We start from the raw sequence: 19,314 nt of genomic DNA, 5'->3' as shown, positions 1-19,314 counted from the left end.
TAGCACCTTCTTGTTCCACCTACACCGGCACTCCAGGCTGAAGGTGGCTCAGGGCCCCAGGCTGCACCACAGCTGAGGTAGAGGAGAAGGAAAGGCAGGGTGAGGAAGGGAAGGGAGGTCTGCAGCCAGCCGGGAGCTGAGAAGCAAAGTGTACAGCTATGTGGCTTTCCTCTGAGCGTTCAACTTCTCTGTGAGAGGGACTTGGAAGATGAAAGAGGAGCTCCTTTTCAGCAGCTCAGTGAATAATGCAAAAGGCATCCTTCTGTGCTGCATGTACACCATGCCTCTTGCTGTGATTTTTTTTTTTTTTGTCAGAATTTGGTATCAATCCAGCTCTACAAGAGAGGCGGGACTGAGCTGTAAGGAGCCAGAGAGGGTCACAAAATGAAAAAGCTTACCTCCTGCTCCTTGGCTAAGCTTGGGAGCCAAACGGGTGTGACAGGCTCAGGACAGGGTAGTGTGTTGTAGGTGTGTAAAAGCTTTAAAAAAAAAAAAAAAAAAAAAAAAAAAAAGGAAGAAGGTCATGCCCTTAATCCCTCACTTCCCTTTTAGATTCTGCCAGCCCGTTTAAGACTAGATTAAGTTTCTAAGAAGGTGCAGCAGCTTGGCCTGAATATCTCGCCTTGTCTCTGTCCCAGCTATTCCCTATTGCTTGCATCATTTCATCCACGTTCTTTTTTGTCTCAGACCTGTCATTTCAAAAACTGCGAGGCAATGAGTGTTTGTGCTGGAAAGATGTGCAGAAGAAAAGGATCTTGGGCTGCTGGTCAAAGCTCACCTGAACATAAAACAGCTGTGTGCCCAGGTGGCCAGGAAGGCAGATGGCATCCTGGCTTGTATCAGGAACGGTGTAGCCAGTGGGACCAGGGAGGTGATCGTCCCCCTGTGCTCTGCTCTGATGAGGCCGCACCTCGAGTGCTCTGTTCAGCTTTGGGCCCCTCACTACAAGAAGGACATCGAGGCCCTGGAGCGTGTCCAGAGAAGGGCTACGAAGCTGGTGAAGGGCCTGGAGCACAAGGCCTGTGAGGAGCAGCTGAGGGAACTGGGGTTGTTTAGTCTGGAGAAGAGGAGGCACAGGGAAGACCTCATTGCTCTCTGCAACTGCCTGAAAGGAAGGTGTGAGGAGCTGGGGACCGGCCTCTTCTCACAGATAACTAGTGACAGGACCAGAGGGAATGGCCTCAAGTTGTGCCGGGGAGGTTCAGGTTGGAAATGAGGAGACATTTCTGCTCAGAAAGAGCAGTCAGGCACTGGGACGGGTTGCCCAGGGAGGTGGTGGCGTCACGAACCCTCTGGGGGGTTTTAAGGAAAGGTCGGACGTGGTGCTTAGGGACATGATGTAGTGGGTGACAATGGTAGTAGGGGGTGGTTGGAGCAGATCATCTTGGAGACATTTTCCAACTTTAATGATTCTACAATTTTATTAAACCAACAGCCATTTTGGGTCTTTCCTCTTGATAGGGGCTTCCGCTCTGCCCCCAGGAGGGTTTTGAGGAGAACCGTGCCACGGCTGCCCAGCTTGAATGTGGCTCTGGCCACGGCTCCCTCTCACTGCGAAATCCAGGGCACAGTCCCAAACACGGGGGGCTCAGGCCCACCGCCCCGCTGGTCAGACAGACCCCCTCTGCAGACTGCAGTGGCAGCAGCAGGCTTCGAAGCCCAGCTGCCGTCCTCCCCAGCCTCGCCTTTGTTGCCTGCCCATCTCCCGGCAACAGGCCCTGTGACCTCAGGGCAGGCTGCGGCTGGGCACCGCTGCTAGTGCTGCTGGTGACTGCCTCTAGTGCTGTTGGTCACTGCCTCTAGTGCTGTTGGTCACTGCCGCTAGCAGAGGTGGTCACTGCTGGAGCTCTGCTCAGCGTGACAGCCATCCCAGTGTCAATTTGTGTTCACCAGGAGAGAGCAGGATGAAGTTCATCCTGGCTCTCCTCCTGGTCACGGCTCTGGCCGTGGCTGTGTTCCAGGCATGTGGCCTTGGTCTCTGCGGCCACCACTGCTGGGAAAGGGTCAGGGTCAGCCGGAGCCTAGGTGCCAAGCACCAGGTCTCCAACTGGCCCTGCAGCCTCGGGCTTTCCAGCTGCCCCAGCTGGATCCGGCTCAGGCTGAACTCCGTGGACCCTTCAGAGGGCCCAAAGCTACATCCCATCGGCACCGAGCACCAGCCCTCCGACCTGCTCCACTTCTGGGAATACCTTGCCCTGGGCGGGAGAGTCTGGCTGCTGTGCAGCCACTGGGACACCATCTGCTTCCTTGGCGTGGGGCTGCTTGCCCACAGCCTCTGGAGAAGAGTAAAGAGACGCCTCAGACAGGTGAGTGCTGGAGACGCCGCGTGCAGGAAAGGGCCAGCTGTTGTGAGCCCCCACGGCTGCCCGGAGCAGTCCTACGAGGCTGGAAGCTCCGGAGGAAGCCGAGCCCAGCAGGACAATTCGCCACCTCGTGAGCCCTCGTCCCTGCCCTTCACTGTGCCGCTTCTCTTGTTGCTTCCAGGGCACGGGCCGGCGGGCCTCAGCTTCCTTTTGGACAGACCGCCGGGGAAAGGACGCTCTGGATGATGGCGCCTTGCTCGGACGGACGGAGGCCAACGCTGCCATCATGGTGAGGTGCCTGAAGCACCTCTACCAGCTCCGCCTGCAACAGCTTGGGCTGCCATGTTGGAGGAAGAAGGCACAAAACAAGCACGGGAAAAGAACAGCCCCCGTGCGTCCCCTCCGCAAATTCATCTAGAGCGTGCATCCCGTGCACCGGTGACAGGAAAGGGAGCGCGGCGAGTGAGTGCTGCTGGCCATGGGTTTGGGGAGGCTGATGCTCCAGGAGAAGGGGGGAGAGGAGCTCGGAACCCGTGGCTGGGGGTTGCCCCATAGGAGGAGCCCATGACCCAGGGAAAGGGGCGCGTGGCCCGGCCACCACCCACGGCCCTGTAGGATGGCAGTGGCCAGGGAATGCCCACGACCTGTTGGGGTAGCCCTTGGGCTTAGGACCTTCAGGCCCGTGAGAGGGTAGGCATCGCACTGGGAAAAGGGGCAGGTGGAAGGAAGTGCCTGGCTAGTAATTGTGGCACAGCATTTTCAACCACCTGACAGTTAATTCTCTTCAGATTGACAGCGAGCCGGTGAGGCAGGACACACCTCAGCCCTCCGAAGGCTCTCGCTGCGCTGAAGGCATCTCCCCTGACAACTGGATGCCAACATCGCCCTGAACACCTCCTCCCTGCGTGGGCACCACCGACAATGCCAGCTGTCCCCTGGTGGGCTGCCCACGCCCAGCCAGAACAACAGCCAGCGGGGACTCGCCATTCATCTCATGAGGACCTCTGAGGAGGAGTCTCCTTTTCCATCCTCCCTGAGGTGCCGCTGGGACCGCTGGCATCCCAAAGGACGTGGCTCTGCTTTGTTGCTCCACAGAGGACAGCAGGAGCATGCGTGTGCAGCAGAGCTGGCTGGGAGACTCCGGAAAATTTCTGTTGGTAGCAGACCACTTCTCCCAGCTCAATAAAGATCATCCCTACAGAACCTGCGTCCGTCCTTTTGGTACCAAGGGGCTTGGGGCAGCAGCCACGTGGGAGGCAGTGGGCCAAGTGAGGGCTGCTGTGTGAGGGGTGTAGAGAACACACCTGCAGAGGAACATTCCTTGTATCAGGAATGGTGTAGCCAGCAGGACCAGGGAGGTGATCGTCCCTGTAGGGGGGTGGTTGGATCTTGTGATCTTGTAGGGCTTTTCCAACCTTAATGATTCTGATTCTGAGTTTGCCCAGAGGTGTTGGAGTCTCCCTCCTTGAAGACAAACCCTGACTGAGCAGCTGGGTCAGGGTGACTGCTCAGGAGTAGGGATCTGTACCAGACCTTCTCCAGTAGCCACTTCCCACCTTCACAGTCCTGATATTCTGTTTTACAACCCCATGAGCACTTCAGGATGGACGGAAATCACAGCTGAATGCAGTTGAGATCCATCTTGCCCTCACAGTGGAACAGCCTAGCAGTGCTCACACCATCTCCAGCCATCGGCTTTTTTCCAGCTGCTGCTTTTGTTTTGCTGCTTTTTTCCTCTGACTGCAAGGTTCAGCACAGGCAGCTCTCCTCACCGCCCCCACCCTGGCCACATCCAGGAAGGACAAAACTCCAGCCTGAGCATCAGAGACCTCAGGAGGAGCCGGGCACGGCATGACACGCAGGAAAAAAAGGTGAAAGGAAGCTGTGCCCTGCCAAGCCTGGCAAAGGAGTGGGCAGCTGCGTCACTGCTCCTCACAGCCTGGCTGGAAAGGCAAATTTTTAATTGTTGCTTCTTCAGTGAGCCGTGGAGGGGGAGCCAGGATTATCGGTGCTTCAGATGACGTGAATTAAAGCTTAGATGTAACCAACTTGGAATGTACCTAGAGGAGATTTAGGAGGCAGGAAAAGCATCTGATGGCAGGAAGTGGGAGGGCCTTCAGGCCCTGCAAATCCCCAAAAGACTATTCAAGCTATCTGGCAGCATTTCCCCGGCAATTTCGCAGAGTTAAGAGGACACCACCCAAGAGGTTTTACTGCTAACGTTTGTGCAGGCACTTGCTTCTTGAAATGCAGTTTTGTCAAAGCAGACACATGTCCCAGGTAGTAAGTAATGGCATTGGAGCTTTTTGCAAGGCATTTTGGATGCCAGCATTCTCCAGAAACAACGAGGACACCTGAGGTTGGAGGAAGATGCCTACAATGGCCTTAATCCAGACTTCCTCCTCATTCCTTTACATGCTCTAGAAATGTTGAATTTCCTCAGGGAATCAACAGAAGTCCCTCAGGACTCTGCTGTAGCTGAGCTCTCCCCCACTAAAAGTAAGGCTTTGCACTGCTAGCAGTGCAGGCACTGAACCATTTGTAGGGTCACGGTCAGTCTGTGCCCACCCTGGAGCAGAAACCGAGAGAAATGGGCATTAACTTCTTCAGAAAGGGCAGAGGGAGCCGAAGTCTCTGCTGTTGGGCAAGCATCCCCAGCACTGGGTTGTTGTATGATGTGTCGAGCCCAGCCCACGCTGGGACATGTGGGCACAGGCACTTGTTTCTGTGTTGAAGTGTCATTTTCAGATTTGCAGCTAGACGCTCTGCTTGTGGATCCTGCACCAGTTTCCAGTCTCCTGGAGTCGGTCCCTACCCAAGCTTCATGTCAAATGGCTCCTGGGTGTCCAACAGCAGGGACGTGGGGAGCAGCAGCAGCCGGAGGCAATGCTCCTGGCTGGGACTTGTCACGGGCTCTTCTCTAGGCATTTTGTGTTCTCCTCGTTCAAGGGCTTAGCTACCACTTGACCTCCTGGAATCACCCAGCAACCTCAAATATTTCCCTCAGCCAAGTATTTTATGATTCAATCCACTGCCCACATGAGGGTAGAGTGGAAACGCCTGCAGGTCAGCTGACAGTGCTTGGGACAATGCTTCGGGACTCAACGCCGCCTGGAAACCAGGGCTCTCCTTGGACAAAGACAAGGATCCAAAAGCGTGCAGGGCCCCCCAGGCAGGTGCACGGGCAGAAATGGCACCGGGCACGCTGGGTAGAGCTGCTGTTCTCCATGCACTCTTGCCCAAGGATGCTGGAACAAACTTTCAAGCCTCCTGTTAGTGCTGGAGGTGCAACCACTGCCTCCTCTGCTCCCTGCTCCTTCATCCCCAGCCGCAGTGGATGTAAGGCTGCAGGTGACATCAAGGTGAAGCAGCCTCACAAGGACCTAAAGAAGAGCTTGCAACAACAAAAGCCTCCCAGCCCAAACTCGTGCCGGTGGCAGCACTAGGGGGACCCCGCTGCTCGCTGTTGCTTCGCTCCGGCTCGCTCTGAGGTTCCCGACGTGTTCCTGCATTCCTGCTACGTGCCCTACAGATAGCAGCTAATGCGGGCAGGTTTGCTGAGTCATAAGTGAAAATTATCACGCAAAAAAAAAAAAAAAAAGAAAAAAAAAAAAGAGCCAAACAGAAAAAAAAATGAGCACTATGTGCTCTCTTGGTTTTGTAGAAGCCTAATTTTTACTGTAAATACACTCCCTTGCAGATTATTTCATACAAAATTGTGGCTCTTAGCTACGTAAAGTTGCTTCCTACTCGTGCTATTTAAAATAAAGCTTTAAAAAGAAAAAATATATATATTCTCACAGTGCATGAGGAAAAAAAATTAACGTAAGAAGTTTAGAAATTGTTACCTACATCCCTTTAGAGTTCTACATAGAACAAAACTTCAGGTCCAAAGAGAGTTAAGCTACTACTACAGTTCTTGCTTGTGCTTTAAAATCACAGAATCACAGAATCACAGAATCTCTAGGTTGGAAGAGACCTCAAGATCATCGAGTCCAACCTCTGACCTAACACTAACAGTCCCCACTAAACCATATCCCTAAGTTCTACATCTAAACGTCTTTTGAAGACTTCCAGGGATGGTGACTCAACCACCTCCCTGGGCAGCCTGTTCCAATGTCTAACAACCCTTTCAGTAAAGAAATTCTTCCTAACATCTAACCTAAAACTCCCCTGGCGCAACTTTAGCCCATTCCCCCTCGTCCTGTCACCAGGCACATGGGAGAACAGGCCAACCCCCATCTCGCTAGAGCCTCCTTTAATATACTTATACAGAGTGATAAGGTCACCCCTGAGCCTCCTTTTCTCTAGGCTGAACAAGCCCAGCTCCTTCAGCCGCTCCTCATAGGACTTGCTCTCCAGGCCCCTCACCAGCTTCGTCGCCCTTCTCTGGACCCGCTCAAGCACCTCGATGTCCTTCTTGTAGCGAGGGGCCCAGAACTGAACACAGTACTCGAGGTGCGGCCTCACCAGAGCCGAGTACAGGGGGACGATCACCTCCCTAGCCCTGCTGGTCACAGTGTTTCTGATACAAGCCAGGATGCCGTTGGCCTTCTTGGCCACCTGAGCACACTGCTGGCTCATATTCAGCCGACTGTCCACCATCACTCCCAGGTCCTTCTCTGCCTGGCAGCTCTCCAGCCATTCCTCTCCCAGCCTGTAGCTCTTCTTGGGGTTATTGCGCCCCAGGTGCAGGACCCGGCACTTGGCCTTGTTAAACTTCATACAGTTGACCTCAGCCCATCGGTGCAGCCTATCCAGATCCTCCTGCAGAGCCTTCCTACCCTCCAGCAGATCGACACACGCACCTAGCTTGGTGTCATCTGCAAACTTACTGAGGGTGCACTCAATGCCCTCATCCAGATCATTGATGAAGATGTTAAAGAGGACCGGCCCCAGCACCGAGCCCTGGGGGACGCCACTAGTGACTGGCCTCCAACTGGACTTGGCTCCATTTACCACAACTCTCTGGGCCCGGCTATCCAGCCAGTTTCTAACCCAACGAAGCGTGCGCCAGTCCAAGCCAAGAGCAGCCAGTTTCTTGAGGAGAATGTGACTGTGCAGAATGTGTGCCCATTATTATATTGCGGCTGGGGAAGGGGAAGTAAAGGGAAAGTAAATATGCCCATGCTGGCAGCTGAAACTTTTTGTGTTTTGTTGTTGGCACACCATCTTCGCTGAAAGGAGCAGTGTCAGCTGGGTTCTCATCTCAGAAAACAGATCCAGTTATTACACGTGGCCATGTGTCTCTTTACCAAATGTTAGTGGTTTCCAGAACCACATTTTCCTTGGAGAAATGGTTACTCCTTGATGTCCGAAGATGCTGCCAAGTGCTCAAACAAAAACAGTTCTGAAACATCTTTCAGCTCCAGGAACTCAAGGCACTGCAGTCACCAACAGTTGAGATTGTATTTGTCAGGTTTGGGGCTGGTTGTGTTTAGTTTGTTCTAAAACTAGTGGTTTTTGTTTGTTTGTTTTTTAATGGAAAACCTTCTCTAGATTGCAGCAGCAATTAATCAGGGTCCAAAATTCTAGTTTTCTTACATTTTTAGCCTTATGTTTCACCATGTCATCTACATCTACTACAATGTAATCCTTATTACTTTTAAAACTTCATTATTTTTAAAGCTTGCTTACATATACTAATGCAAACAAGATATATTTATAACACACAGGATTTATGCTAGTTTTGAGTTTTTTTTTTTCTTTAATTTTTTCTCACCTCATTTCATCTCACATTCTGAGATGAAATTTTGTTTCCCGTGTCCAACCAAATTTGAAGACAAAAATGGGTTTCCAGTTTGGGCTCTGCCCCAGAGCAGCCCACCTGTGTATTTTACAACCCTCAGCACCCAGGTGAGAGCTGTGCCCTTCAAATCTTCAGCCACACAAAGATGCTGGCTTATAAACTAAACTACCTGGTCACCTTTTCCAGCATTTATTGCCATGTTGTTCACAAGATAGTTATATTAATCCTTCCTGAAAAATGCAGAAACTGTTACCAGTCCAAATATAACATTTGTGCTTGGTTGTGTTCCATATTCCTCTCACCCACTCCACGTGCCTCTTATTTTGGGCTCAGGCATCAGTCTCTTCCTGTCCTACTTTACTATTTCTATTAAACTCTTCCTTCCTCCCTGTCATGCTAAGTAAGGACTTCAGTTTATCCCCAGTGGGTTGGTGATTTGCATCTCATGTGCTCCTTCCACTTTTTTTACTTCCACTTCCATGGGGGGGGGGGGGAGGGGAGCTATGGGCTTTTTTTTTTTTTTTTTCCTTTCTTGTCTTTTTTTAGGAAATGGATAAATGTGCTTACATTCAGTCATCTTCAAAGCTACGGGGAAAAGCTCGATGGAACGGAGTAAGTGGTTGCAAAAGCCAACAGAGCAAATTCTCTGGAACTGGTTTTGTCTGGTAGGGCAGAGGACCTCGAACCCCATTCTCTCAGCTGCTGTCTGCTCCCACCTGACAGGTCTGATTGAGCAGGCACCTCGCAGAGCTCCTGCAGCAGTGTAATAGCACAAACAGGCTTCAGTGCATTTGCAGCAATCATTCGCATTGAAGTTTTACTTCACATTCACGAAAAAGAAAGGCTAAATTGTTATTTCATATGAAAGCCGATTGTCAGAGCCCCAAAGTTTCTGCAGATTCGTACCCACCTCCCAAAGATGCAGATGAGATCCAAATCCCAGCAAGTCCCATGAATGTCTTCAAAGTCTTTGCTGCTGAGTACTCATAAATTCCCACTACGCGTTTGCAAGTCCATGCAGCTATCTGCATGCCTACAGGCAAAGTACATGTGCTAGACTTCCGGATTTTTCAGATTTTGAGTTTGCTTTTGTCATTTAGCAATCTCCCCTCTTCTTCAAAGGATTCAGCAGGCACAAAAGCGGTACTTTCCAGGCTGATTATACTTATCAGCATGACTTAGAGATGTGGTCTTTCCACTCCTGACCTTAAGAGTGGCCAGCACAGCCAGATGTTTTACATACGATACTTGCCTCCCGTGCTCGGGCTGTCAGCTAGCTTCCTGTCAGATTCGCAAGTGGCTTTCTTTAGAGCAACAGCCAAAAGACTGACTTCATCGTTCCCTGGTGCGGCGTTGGACTTTGCGATGCAAACTGATCCCCCTGCACGCTGTGCGCAATAATGTGGTAATTAAAAATCGCGCCTGCACGGGATGGTTGTGAGTGCTATTAGACTTGTAACTTGTTCAACATAAGAGAAAGACGGGGAAGAGAGTATTTCAAGAGAACCTAAGCTATGTCACTGAAGCATGGAAAAGCCTCAATCCACGCTGGACCAACTGAGTGCTACTGCACTCAGGCATGAGCCTAGCACTCTGACAAAAACCACCACCTTAGAGCAGAGCTGAGCCCAGCAGGTATCGATTGGCGTCCCAAAAGGTGCACTACAGCTGGCAGACTCACCCAGAGATCCAGGCAGCTCTTCCTGGGCCTGCAAAGACAAACAAGGGCACGTAGGAGTGCTTTACAGGAGCTGGAGCAATGGCACTCCACTCAGATGCTTCCTTGATTATCTGACAGCCCTTTGAGACTCAATGGAAAACTGTAGGGAAATGGTGTGGCATCCTGTATGGGCTGCCTTCTGCACACTGCTGCTCTCCAGCCATCCTCAGAGGGCTCACTATTCACTAGGAGCCACGTAAACCTGATTAAACCTTACTAAAGCCTATCTGAAGGGTACTTTCATTTCGTACCTCTTGCACACATCAGAAAGTGGTGAAAACCAAGAATTGCCTCTGTGCAGGTCATTACTCCAGCCAGTCAAAACCTGATGCTGTTTTTGATGGAGAAAGTCCATCACATGACAAATGATCACCACACCCACGTAATTAGGACAGTTCAAAAAGAAACAGACCTTCCTCTAGAGTAAAACCAGCTCTGATGTAAAGCACAAAAATCCACCTGCCCCCTTTTCTCAGGGGCAGTTATAAATTAGTTACTACGGAGCAGTTTTTAAAAGTCACATAGATCACAAATAACCACATTGTTTTCAAGAACCTTTATACATCATCTTTTTTTTTAATTAGATTAGCTTTACAAGCAACTTGAGAGCTCTTTCATAATGAACACTGCTTTTCAAATTACACAACTTTATAGGCAACCTGTAAATGAATCCTGAATTTCTTTGCCTGCTATAGATAAAGGTCTCATATTTTACAGCTGGCTAACATCATGAATAAAAATAGCATTATGAAGCTTTATCTTTAACCAGGACTAGACACATACAGATCATAAGACAGTTTAAAAAATATTTTTAAAACAAGGACCTGCTTGGTGATGCTCAAGACTGAATATTCAACCGACATGAAATGAACAGTTCCTAAAGGACATTGAAGAAATGGCTGACCTGATTTGTTGACCCTATTGCAATGACTTACATGGAGTGAAAAGTTAAGCACTTTTTAAACCTGTCTGGCAAGCACAAACCTACAGTGTGATTAGAATTTGATACGTTGTGTAACTGCAAAAGTTTGAATTACAGAGGGACTGAAAAGAGTTTAAAGGCTTATGCTGTACATTTCTAAATCAAAACCAACCAAACCTCCATTGAAGTAGTATTAAAGAAGATGAAGTAGAAGAGGTGACTTTTTTGCTCGTCTCATTGATAGCCTAAATGCACGGCAGACAAGACAGTAACGAAGATTTGCACTCCTTGGCCAGGTTGGCAGAGGCACTTACAGTAAAGGAATCCTGTCTTTTTTTTTTTTTCTTTTTTCTTTTTTTTTTCTCTCTCTCTGGGAAGAAATGAGGAAAGAGGAAGAGTACTGTAAAGGGCAAGAACTTATTAAAGAAAAGGAAAAGCAAAATCAAAACAAAACTGGGATTTCTGTTGGTTCTCCTAAATGATATACCAATACTGAATTTTTCCCCTTTCTGTCAGTTTGTTATTAAACAATTAGCTTTTTCATGTTTTACATGAACAATAGTAATCTTTTTAATAAAAAATTACTGAGCTTTCCATAGAAAAGGTCTCTAATTGAATACAAACTATACAGATGCTAAAATTGTCACAAGTTGTAATATATACAGAAATATTTCTGTACACTCACATTGTTTTGGCTAAGTAAGGAAATAAGGGACAGATAGAAAACTGCAGTGGGTAAGTTGATGAACCCCCAAACTCCTGTAAATATGAATGCTGTCTTTTAGAGGTTTGCTTTTGTTTTCTGAAGCTTTTAAAGCTCAGGAAAAAGAAGAAAAAAAACAGTGTCCAAAACATCTATTTCTTAAAATTAAGAGTATCAAAGTTTCTCACGTCATTTTTATTCTGTGATGTCCCCTTCTCCTTCAAAAGAATGAAAACAATGTAAAAGAAAGTAAAGGTTTTCTTACTAAATATATATCTCAGTATTGATCAAAGGCCAGTGCCTTTTAGGGGAAATCCTTCAGCACAGTGAAAATCTAAAGGTGTATTGCACAAGGAGCCTACAGTGATGCACTTCAGCTTCAGTGTGCCAACCATTTCCTTGATACTATATAATAGATCAAGGTGTCAACTTAAAGACTGCACGGGACACCAACATTTGGAAAGGAAATTTTTTAAAAAGCAAACTTTAGATATTCTATTAACTTATATACAAAGGAAAAGGGGATGGCAAGCATTCTTTAGAAAAGGGAGAAAGCTCAAAGTTTTCTGTCAAGTACATAAGGAGGTTCTGGGTACCTCTAATAGCCTAGGAAAGCCCTTGTATGTTCTTGTAACTTGATGGTATTTACCAGGTCCCCAAAGCCAATGACAGCAACCGATAGTGTCAAGTTCACTTAGTGCCAGTCACTTAAAAATAAAACAAAACCCAAAAACCCCAACCCAACAACAACAAAACAAAACCAAAAAAACAGAGACTGAAACTTCCCCTCTGTGGATTCAACATACAAAACCACAAACTGAATGTTACTAATAGCAAGATACTGATTTGCTTCTGTTAATAAGGTTCAAGAGGACATAAGTCAAAAAACAATACAGCAGCAATTTTTAAAAGTTAAGATTAGTGTGAGATATGATATAAAACAATCAGGTTTTTAGCTGGTAATTAAAGTGCTCCTTTTCTGACTTAAGGTGTAAAGAAAATTAAAGTGATTATCAGTTACTGGCAACCCTTATATTAAATTAGGTCTTTCATGGCAGAGGAGAACAGTATGAACAGTTTTACAAAAATAGATTCATGTTATTTTGGAGAATACTGCAATTTTTTTTTCTTTTTTTTCCCCGTTTTTCTTTTTTTTCTTTTTTTTTTCTTTAAGACTCAATTTTGATAAACTGTACCTGGTCATACAAAAATTACCCAAAATTCAAACTTTTACCATATAAAAAAAGGGAGAGATGAATTGGATTCAGCTGGATGACAGGTCTGGCAAAATATAAGGATGAACAAATTCTATGTAGGGCACTTGTTTATGTCCAGATGCATATGCTGTTTCATACTGATTGCTTATCTTCTTCACATAAGCAGTCACAGGCCTGGAGTCACAATCACATAGTACAATGCTTCAGCAGTCAAAAAATCTTCTATTTGATGCAACATTGAAACACTGTTTGCTTCTTTATTAAAATGTTGGTTTGTTGTTGATTTTCCTTTGTCTTGTTATTCACATTCAAAAGTTAATAGATAGCATCAAGATTTATCAGGGAGAATAGCAAGGGGAGTTGCTAAATCAAAGGCTTATAAAACGTCTTTCCCAACCGAGTCAGAAGGTTTATTAAGTTCAACCCTCACACCTTTTTCACCTGCAGAAACATGAAAAGGAAATCAGCATTATTTTTCAGCATTTATCAAAGTACAGTCTACAGAATTGCTACACCACTTTCCAGATTAGTTCTACAAAATTATCTTCAAGGTTGATCTAGCACACATGATCTATCCAGATACAAATTTTTGTACATATGCTCTGTATGCTCAATGGCCTGTGATTACTCATCACCTCTGAAAATAGGCATTTATTTGGCTGCCCAAATAGAAAGCTGGATACGTCACATCTTATGTGCAGTTCGGAATTCACTATCTCAACCATTACAAAGGTGAAATTTAAGAACAGCCATGTGAGAATCTGAGGATTTGGTCGATTATTCTGGATCACTAATCCAGAGTTTCTGGGTATTTATCCTTTTAAAGAAACTCAGGGATTTTCAAATGGCAAAGTAGCATTTGACTTGCTGCTAAAGAAAAAATACACCTCTTCTGTCCATTTTTTCCTTAATAACTTCAGGTACACACAAAAAAGTTCAGCTATCAAAACATTAACAGACAATATTCCATATCCATGAAAAATTCATATGTACTATGCATGGCCTTGGTAAGACTGACACTAAGCCAGAAAATTAATAGCTTTCAATTTTTTATTTTATGACTTTATCCTTTCCTATCAGTAGAAAATAAAAAGATTCTTGTACAACTCTTGCTACGGACACAGAGTAAAGAATGCAATTTTAATTGCCAATGATACTGGAATCACAAAAATATGGTAACAGGTATCAGTTACAGAGCAAACCAGTACAAAAACTTATATTTCTTCCTTCCTTCCTGAAGTGCCTGCAGTGCAGGGGGACACTGGAGAGGGAGGGGAGCAGCAGATACCAGCTTCCCCGAGCCATTTCTCTGTATTTCTCCAACAGTAGCAGCTGAAGCTACGTGGAGACGACCAAAACAGCTCCGGCCGTGCTCCAGCTGGCTCAAAAAGCTGCAGGGTCACACGCAGGTGACACAAAGCCTGACTTAGAAACGCCAACACACTTCCCGTGGGGCCAGGTAGGCGTCACCCGGCATTCCCTATGGCCTGCAAAGTGCCACTGCCACCCCAAATGCACGCAGGCCTCAGGGCCAGGGACTTGCTAACAAAGCACTTCAGGCACCAAAAAGCCACAAACAGGAATCTGATTTGGAAGCGACCAGCCTAATGTGTCCCAAATCATCATTTTCAGAACATTTGATGAAACTGTCGAGAAACTGGCCATGTGTGCATGTGCACCTGCAGTACACCTGATTGTGGTTTATTTTTAAACTATCGCAGCAAATGCAAAATCATGATGCATTTACAAGTATGACAGAAGTCCCAGACCATTTCTACTTATAATGCTAATTTGAACAGGAAAATTAGATCAACTTCCTCTTGAGGGAGAAGCCAGAAAAGGAAAACAGATGCTAGATATGTGGAATTGGAAATAGAGGAAGTCACTCCATTCTTTGATTCCAGACTTTAATTTTAGGCTTTTGTTTCTCCAGTGCAGAGATTCTAGTTGCATTCACTTGTCATATCACTGTATCCTACCACAAGCATTTACATGGCTCTCAGTTCTGCAGTGCCTCACAATCTCTGGTGTATTTGTTGTGTTCCACACCTACTAGAGAGACACGAGTAAGGAGAAGCTGTATCCCCCATAAGAAAAGCCTGAGCAGCCTCAGGTCCCACAGGAAGTGTGTGCAGAACAAGGAGTTGACCTGGATTTCCCAAGTCATGGGCTAGCAGCTTAACCACTGGATCACCTTCCCTGTAAAGCCTATATGAGTTAAGTCTTGCTTTTTCCTCCTGCTTTTTTTGCATAAGGGAGATGAGGTTGGAGTGCTATTATTCCAGGAAAAAAAAAAAAAAGAAAAAAAAAGAGATATTAACGAGAGATTACCTGTTAGATATTTTACTTTAGCTCGTGCTCTTTCATCTGCATCAAAATACCACACTGTTATTGCGTACCTAGGGAAGGGGATGAAAAAAGAACTCCTGAACTAGGAAGGAAAGCAGACATACTACTGTGAAGCACTTGACATACAATTCAGACTAAATGAAACAAGATTTCTGCAGTTCAACAGATACAACAGATGAAAGCTTTCATAAAGCAAGCAATTTTTATTTTTTTTCCTACTCATAGGCATTGTCTGACCAGTCATTGAAAAGGTGACACTGATGCTTTAAGTATACAGTGTTTTCTTTTTTTTTTTTTTTTCCCCCAGTGAGTTGTCCTTATGGTTCTTGCTCAGGAACTGTAATACAGTCTCTGCCTTATGACCTTCGACTTTACGCAACTTTTGCTTTACCTCAGCTTTTACGTTACTTTGTCAAGTCCATCAGTGAGTCACACAAAGCTTTTTTGGACATTTGCCATAAGGGAAAATTAACTATCTCCGTCTTACACAGCTCCTTTGGTTTTCCACGGTCCACAGAGGATTTAAATATGAAATGCCAGCTATTGAGAAAAGACTTTAAGGAGCTTTAGTAAATGGCATTTCACCCTCTGACTCTGCCCAGAGCATGCAAGGGGGAAGGGAGAGTGGGGCAGCCTTGGGAAAAGGCTCTGAGTGCTGACTGCAGTTTCAAATTACTTCTTGCAAAGGTACTTGTGTTATCTCACAGCCCCAGTTAATGTTCAATGCTCTGAGCATCAAAACGTGTTGCAACATGTGCAACAGGAAGTTTGGATTAACGACTCCAATGATTTACCCATTAACACTATCTGGTAGCATTGCTTAAAATGTCAGGCAGTGAATGCATTCACATTTAGCATCATCCTCTCCCCAAAACAGGGACAAAAGAGGTTTCAGGTTCCATCTGTGACTCAGACTGGAACGAACTCTTGCAATACTCCAAAGAAAAAGAAGAGTTTTGTTTATCAATGGTCATTACCACCCCACAGCCCTCTCCCAGTTCCCAAACTAAGTCACCTGTAGAGCAAAGAAAAGGGAGAGTGAACGTAACTATTGGCTAACAACTCCCTTCCTCCCAATGAAAGCAAGCATAAAACTGAAGCACCTGGTCAATCTTTACAAAACACAGAACTGTGCTAATGACAATGGGAAGGGACCACAGTATAAAGCCATTACACAGCAACAATGCAATCAATACCTTTTGGCTGTGGTTGGGGCCTGCTTAAGGCTGTGAGTGGTGCCTTCCAGCTCTGTGAAGTATACTCTCAGGAATTTCTGAGGATTCATGTACCTCACCCTACCCATCCTGGCTGAGAGAATATTCTCTCCAAAATAAAAGATCAGACATTGGTACCAACTCAGCAGCACAGCTGAAGCCTATCCAACCATCAGGAAAACAAAACCAAACCGAACCCTTTGCCATAGTGTAACTGGAATTTGGGATGGAAAGACCTAGGATCAGGTTCATAATTCACAGTTTAATTCATTTCTTGTTAGGAATCCCTCACCTTTTGATAAAAGAAGCATCATGCAATGTATCTGAGTCCATGAGTCCTACCTTGTAGCAAATGCTGGCTGTACTTCATGAGGGTTGCGGCGATCAGACCAGAAGAATAGCAGTCTATCAAATTTGGGTTCAATATCTGCAAATTGGGCTTTACCTTCTGGAAATATCCGGAGGATGCCTCCACTTACCTACAAGTTAAGTATTTAAAAACAGTGCATTAAATATAATGAAATAGTATTTTCAAAGTACTGAATATCATATTTAAAAATACATTGATGCATTGATGCATTGAGCTGAACTAAAAACCTTTATCTTTATACATGCTACAGAAATAATGATTCTGTGGCTCTTCTGTAAACACACTTCATGTAGCAAGTTTTACATATTTTTCAACAAGTAATTTCAAAATGCTTGCAAATATTAAACCTCCATTCATGTTTAAATAAAAGGCGTGGTTTTAGATTGGTTGGATTTTAGTTGTATCACCTACCTGCAAAAAATAAATGAACAAAACTGGTGGCTAAAAATATGCCCATACAGTACAGAAATGTATTTCACATCCGAGTATCACCTGTTCCCATTAATGGGATCGATTCATTTAACAGCAGAAGCAATAGTTTGATGTCATATTTCTTTAACTAAGACGAGGAAAGACTAGGGAACTACAATTTAAAGCTAAAACCTGTATTGCTCCAATTTAGATCCCTTACAGGCTTTGAAGAACTGTTGGAGCTACCTACACACACCTAGAAAGTATCATGAGATCAGGTTGTTTTTAAGTCACATTAACTTCTTCCTACTGACAGTACTGATATCGTTAAATGAAAAAGAGGTTTTGCAGGAAATCACATACCTTTGTTCATAAATTAAATAACCAGCTAGTAAATTTTTAAAGTTATTGGGAAAATGCAATCTGTTTTAATTCTAGAGTTTGAAATGCATCCAATTGTTCCAGGAGAGAAATTGTAATCCATGCATGTTAAGCTGTTCTGTCCAGCCAGTACACTTGTGAAGTGTACAGGGGAAGTACACGTCAAGATGCTGTCGTAGCAAGGAAGGTTAATAATTTATTTCCTAATTGAAGGATGAATTTAACATTTCAAAGAGCAGTCAGAAAGATTCAAGTGCACCCATTTCTCACTCAGCTTTCTGATCGGCAAGTTTTGCGTGAGCATGGATGTGGTCTCGTTGTCTCATCCAACTCTTGTAAGAAATCGACTGTACCCATAAGGAAAAAAAGAAAACCTCCTAGCTGCAACTTACCTATATTTGGCGCCCCTGATTTACACAAAAACTGACTGCTCAAGTGCTCTTCCACTTTCTGTTTCTTAAGTATCATGACAGAAATATCACCTGTTTTATCTTTTTTTCTCCATATACAATGAGAATAAACTTCTGTACAGCTGACTGCATGGGAGTCACAGAATAAACAAAGCTGTCTGTGCATTACGCTCTCATGCTATCAACACACCCAGTTAATTATATCCCTTCTTCAAATCTATCTAAACCACTGGATTGCAAGGATAATCCTTATTAAAAAGTTAGTCATCACATCTATGGGGAGTTTTAAACCGATGGCAGTAAATTCTTAGGCCACTCTTAACTGTTATAAATGCTCATCTATTCTACACCTCGCACCCATAATGATATTAAGACTTATGCTGATTTGGATTATACTGATACCTTGAAAATAAATGCCTCATCTATAGAGTGCCTCACTAACTGCTCAATCAACAAGGCAAAGGACATCCACAAATATCATAATGTACGAACAGAACTAAGCACAGATGTTGGGAAGGACATGAACAATAACCTACAGCAAAGATGCACTAGCAAGTAGATGTAAAAAAGTATAGGAAGAAGTTGCATACCTTGGCATCCCAGTCTTTATTAAGATAATATATACATGTAACACATCTTCCATCTCCATTTGGGTTATCAACATGGCGCACATATCCTGTTCCATTGCCTGGATAACAAGCCACCATAGCCTAGAGTCAAGGAAGCAAAAGTGATAATTACTTTTCCTGTGTTGGTGGAAAAGTCTATAATTTATCTGCATTGGCACCTACATAATCCATACATAAGCAACACAAAATTTAGATTAAAAATATTTTACCGCTATTTCTAATGAAGTTTTCTTTGTAGTTAAGAATAGCTTTTGAACACGAGCAGATGTCTACAACAAAGGCGTGAAACACATTGTGAGGAACACTGTTAAGGTATTGAAGGTGAGGCTGCCTCCATGTTGCTCAGACTTCCCTCCCTTGACTGAGATATAGGAGAAGAAAAACATCTTGTTTATAATTTAGTAGCACACGCTTCTTGTGGTAGAGGTACTAGTTCTCCAGACTCAAGTTCACAGCTATCCTTTTCATGTTTTTCTTTTCTTTTTCTTCCCTGTTTCCAATATAAAGAGTTCCTCTTCAAAAAGTAGTGTCAAATTTTATTGTAGGTGACTTGTTAGACAACACAATTAGCCCTTCTTACTCAATCACTCCAAGTGCGTTCTTTGGCTTGCCTTTTGTCCTGTACATAGAAGGTCTTTGAACCTTTGTTGGAACAAGTCTACATGTACAACAAAAACATATTTTACAGTCAAGTGAGAAACTGAAAATAGACACTGAACAGTAATATCCAATAACCTTAGAACATCAAACCGTTTTCAGTACAGTAGTACATTTAACTTCCTATGCTGCACTTATCCAAGCCAATTAAAAGACCCCGGTTTAGTTCGTTAGGACTCAGACACGCAGATGTGCATGTGTAAAGATCTGGCCATCTTGCTCACTCATGGTCTGATTAGCGTGATTAGCTGCCACTTCACGAGCATGGCCAGTTGTGAA

General features: G+C 45.0%; 1 protein-coding gene and 1 long non-coding RNA gene across 2 annotated transcripts in view; one reads left to right on the top strand and one right to left on the bottom strand.

Annotated features, from left to right (window-relative positions):
- The first annotated feature begins 2,167 nt into the window (after positions 1–2,167).
- On the top strand, positions 2,168–3,256 carry LOC140002160 (uncharacterized). Its single transcript, XR_011808286.1, has 3 exons — positions 2,168–2,306; positions 2,485–2,765; positions 3,092–3,256. It is a non-coding gene; the product is annotated as an uncharacterized lncRNA (long non-coding RNA).
- Positions 3,257–10,313: 7,057 nt separating this feature from the next.
- Positions 10,314–19,314, bottom strand: part of EGLN1 (egl-9 family hypoxia inducible factor 1) — a 34,022-nt gene continuing 25,021 nt past the window's right edge. Inside the window, exons 2-5 of the mRNA XM_005024325.6 lie at positions 18,340–18,459; positions 16,520–16,656; positions 14,946–15,013; positions 10,314–13,055 (exon numbers count right to left, since the gene is read on the bottom strand). Coding sequence (XP_005024382.5) covers positions 12,991–13,055; positions 14,946–15,013; positions 16,520–16,656; positions 18,340–18,459 — 390 coding nt within the window. The 3' untranslated portion in view covers positions 10,314–12,990. The remainder of the gene's footprint in view (positions 13,056–14,945; positions 15,014–16,519; positions 16,657–18,339; positions 18,460–19,314) is intronic.

Source organism: Anas platyrhynchos, chromosome 3 (genome assembly GCF_047663525.1).
Source record: "Anas platyrhynchos isolate ZD024472 breed Pekin duck chromosome 3, IASCAAS_PekinDuck_T2T, whole genome shotgun sequence".
In the NCBI taxonomy this organism is placed as follows: Eukaryota; Metazoa; Chordata; class Aves; order Anseriformes; family Anatidae; genus Anas; species Anas platyrhynchos.
This window is presented reverse-complemented; position numbering and strand designations above follow the sequence as displayed.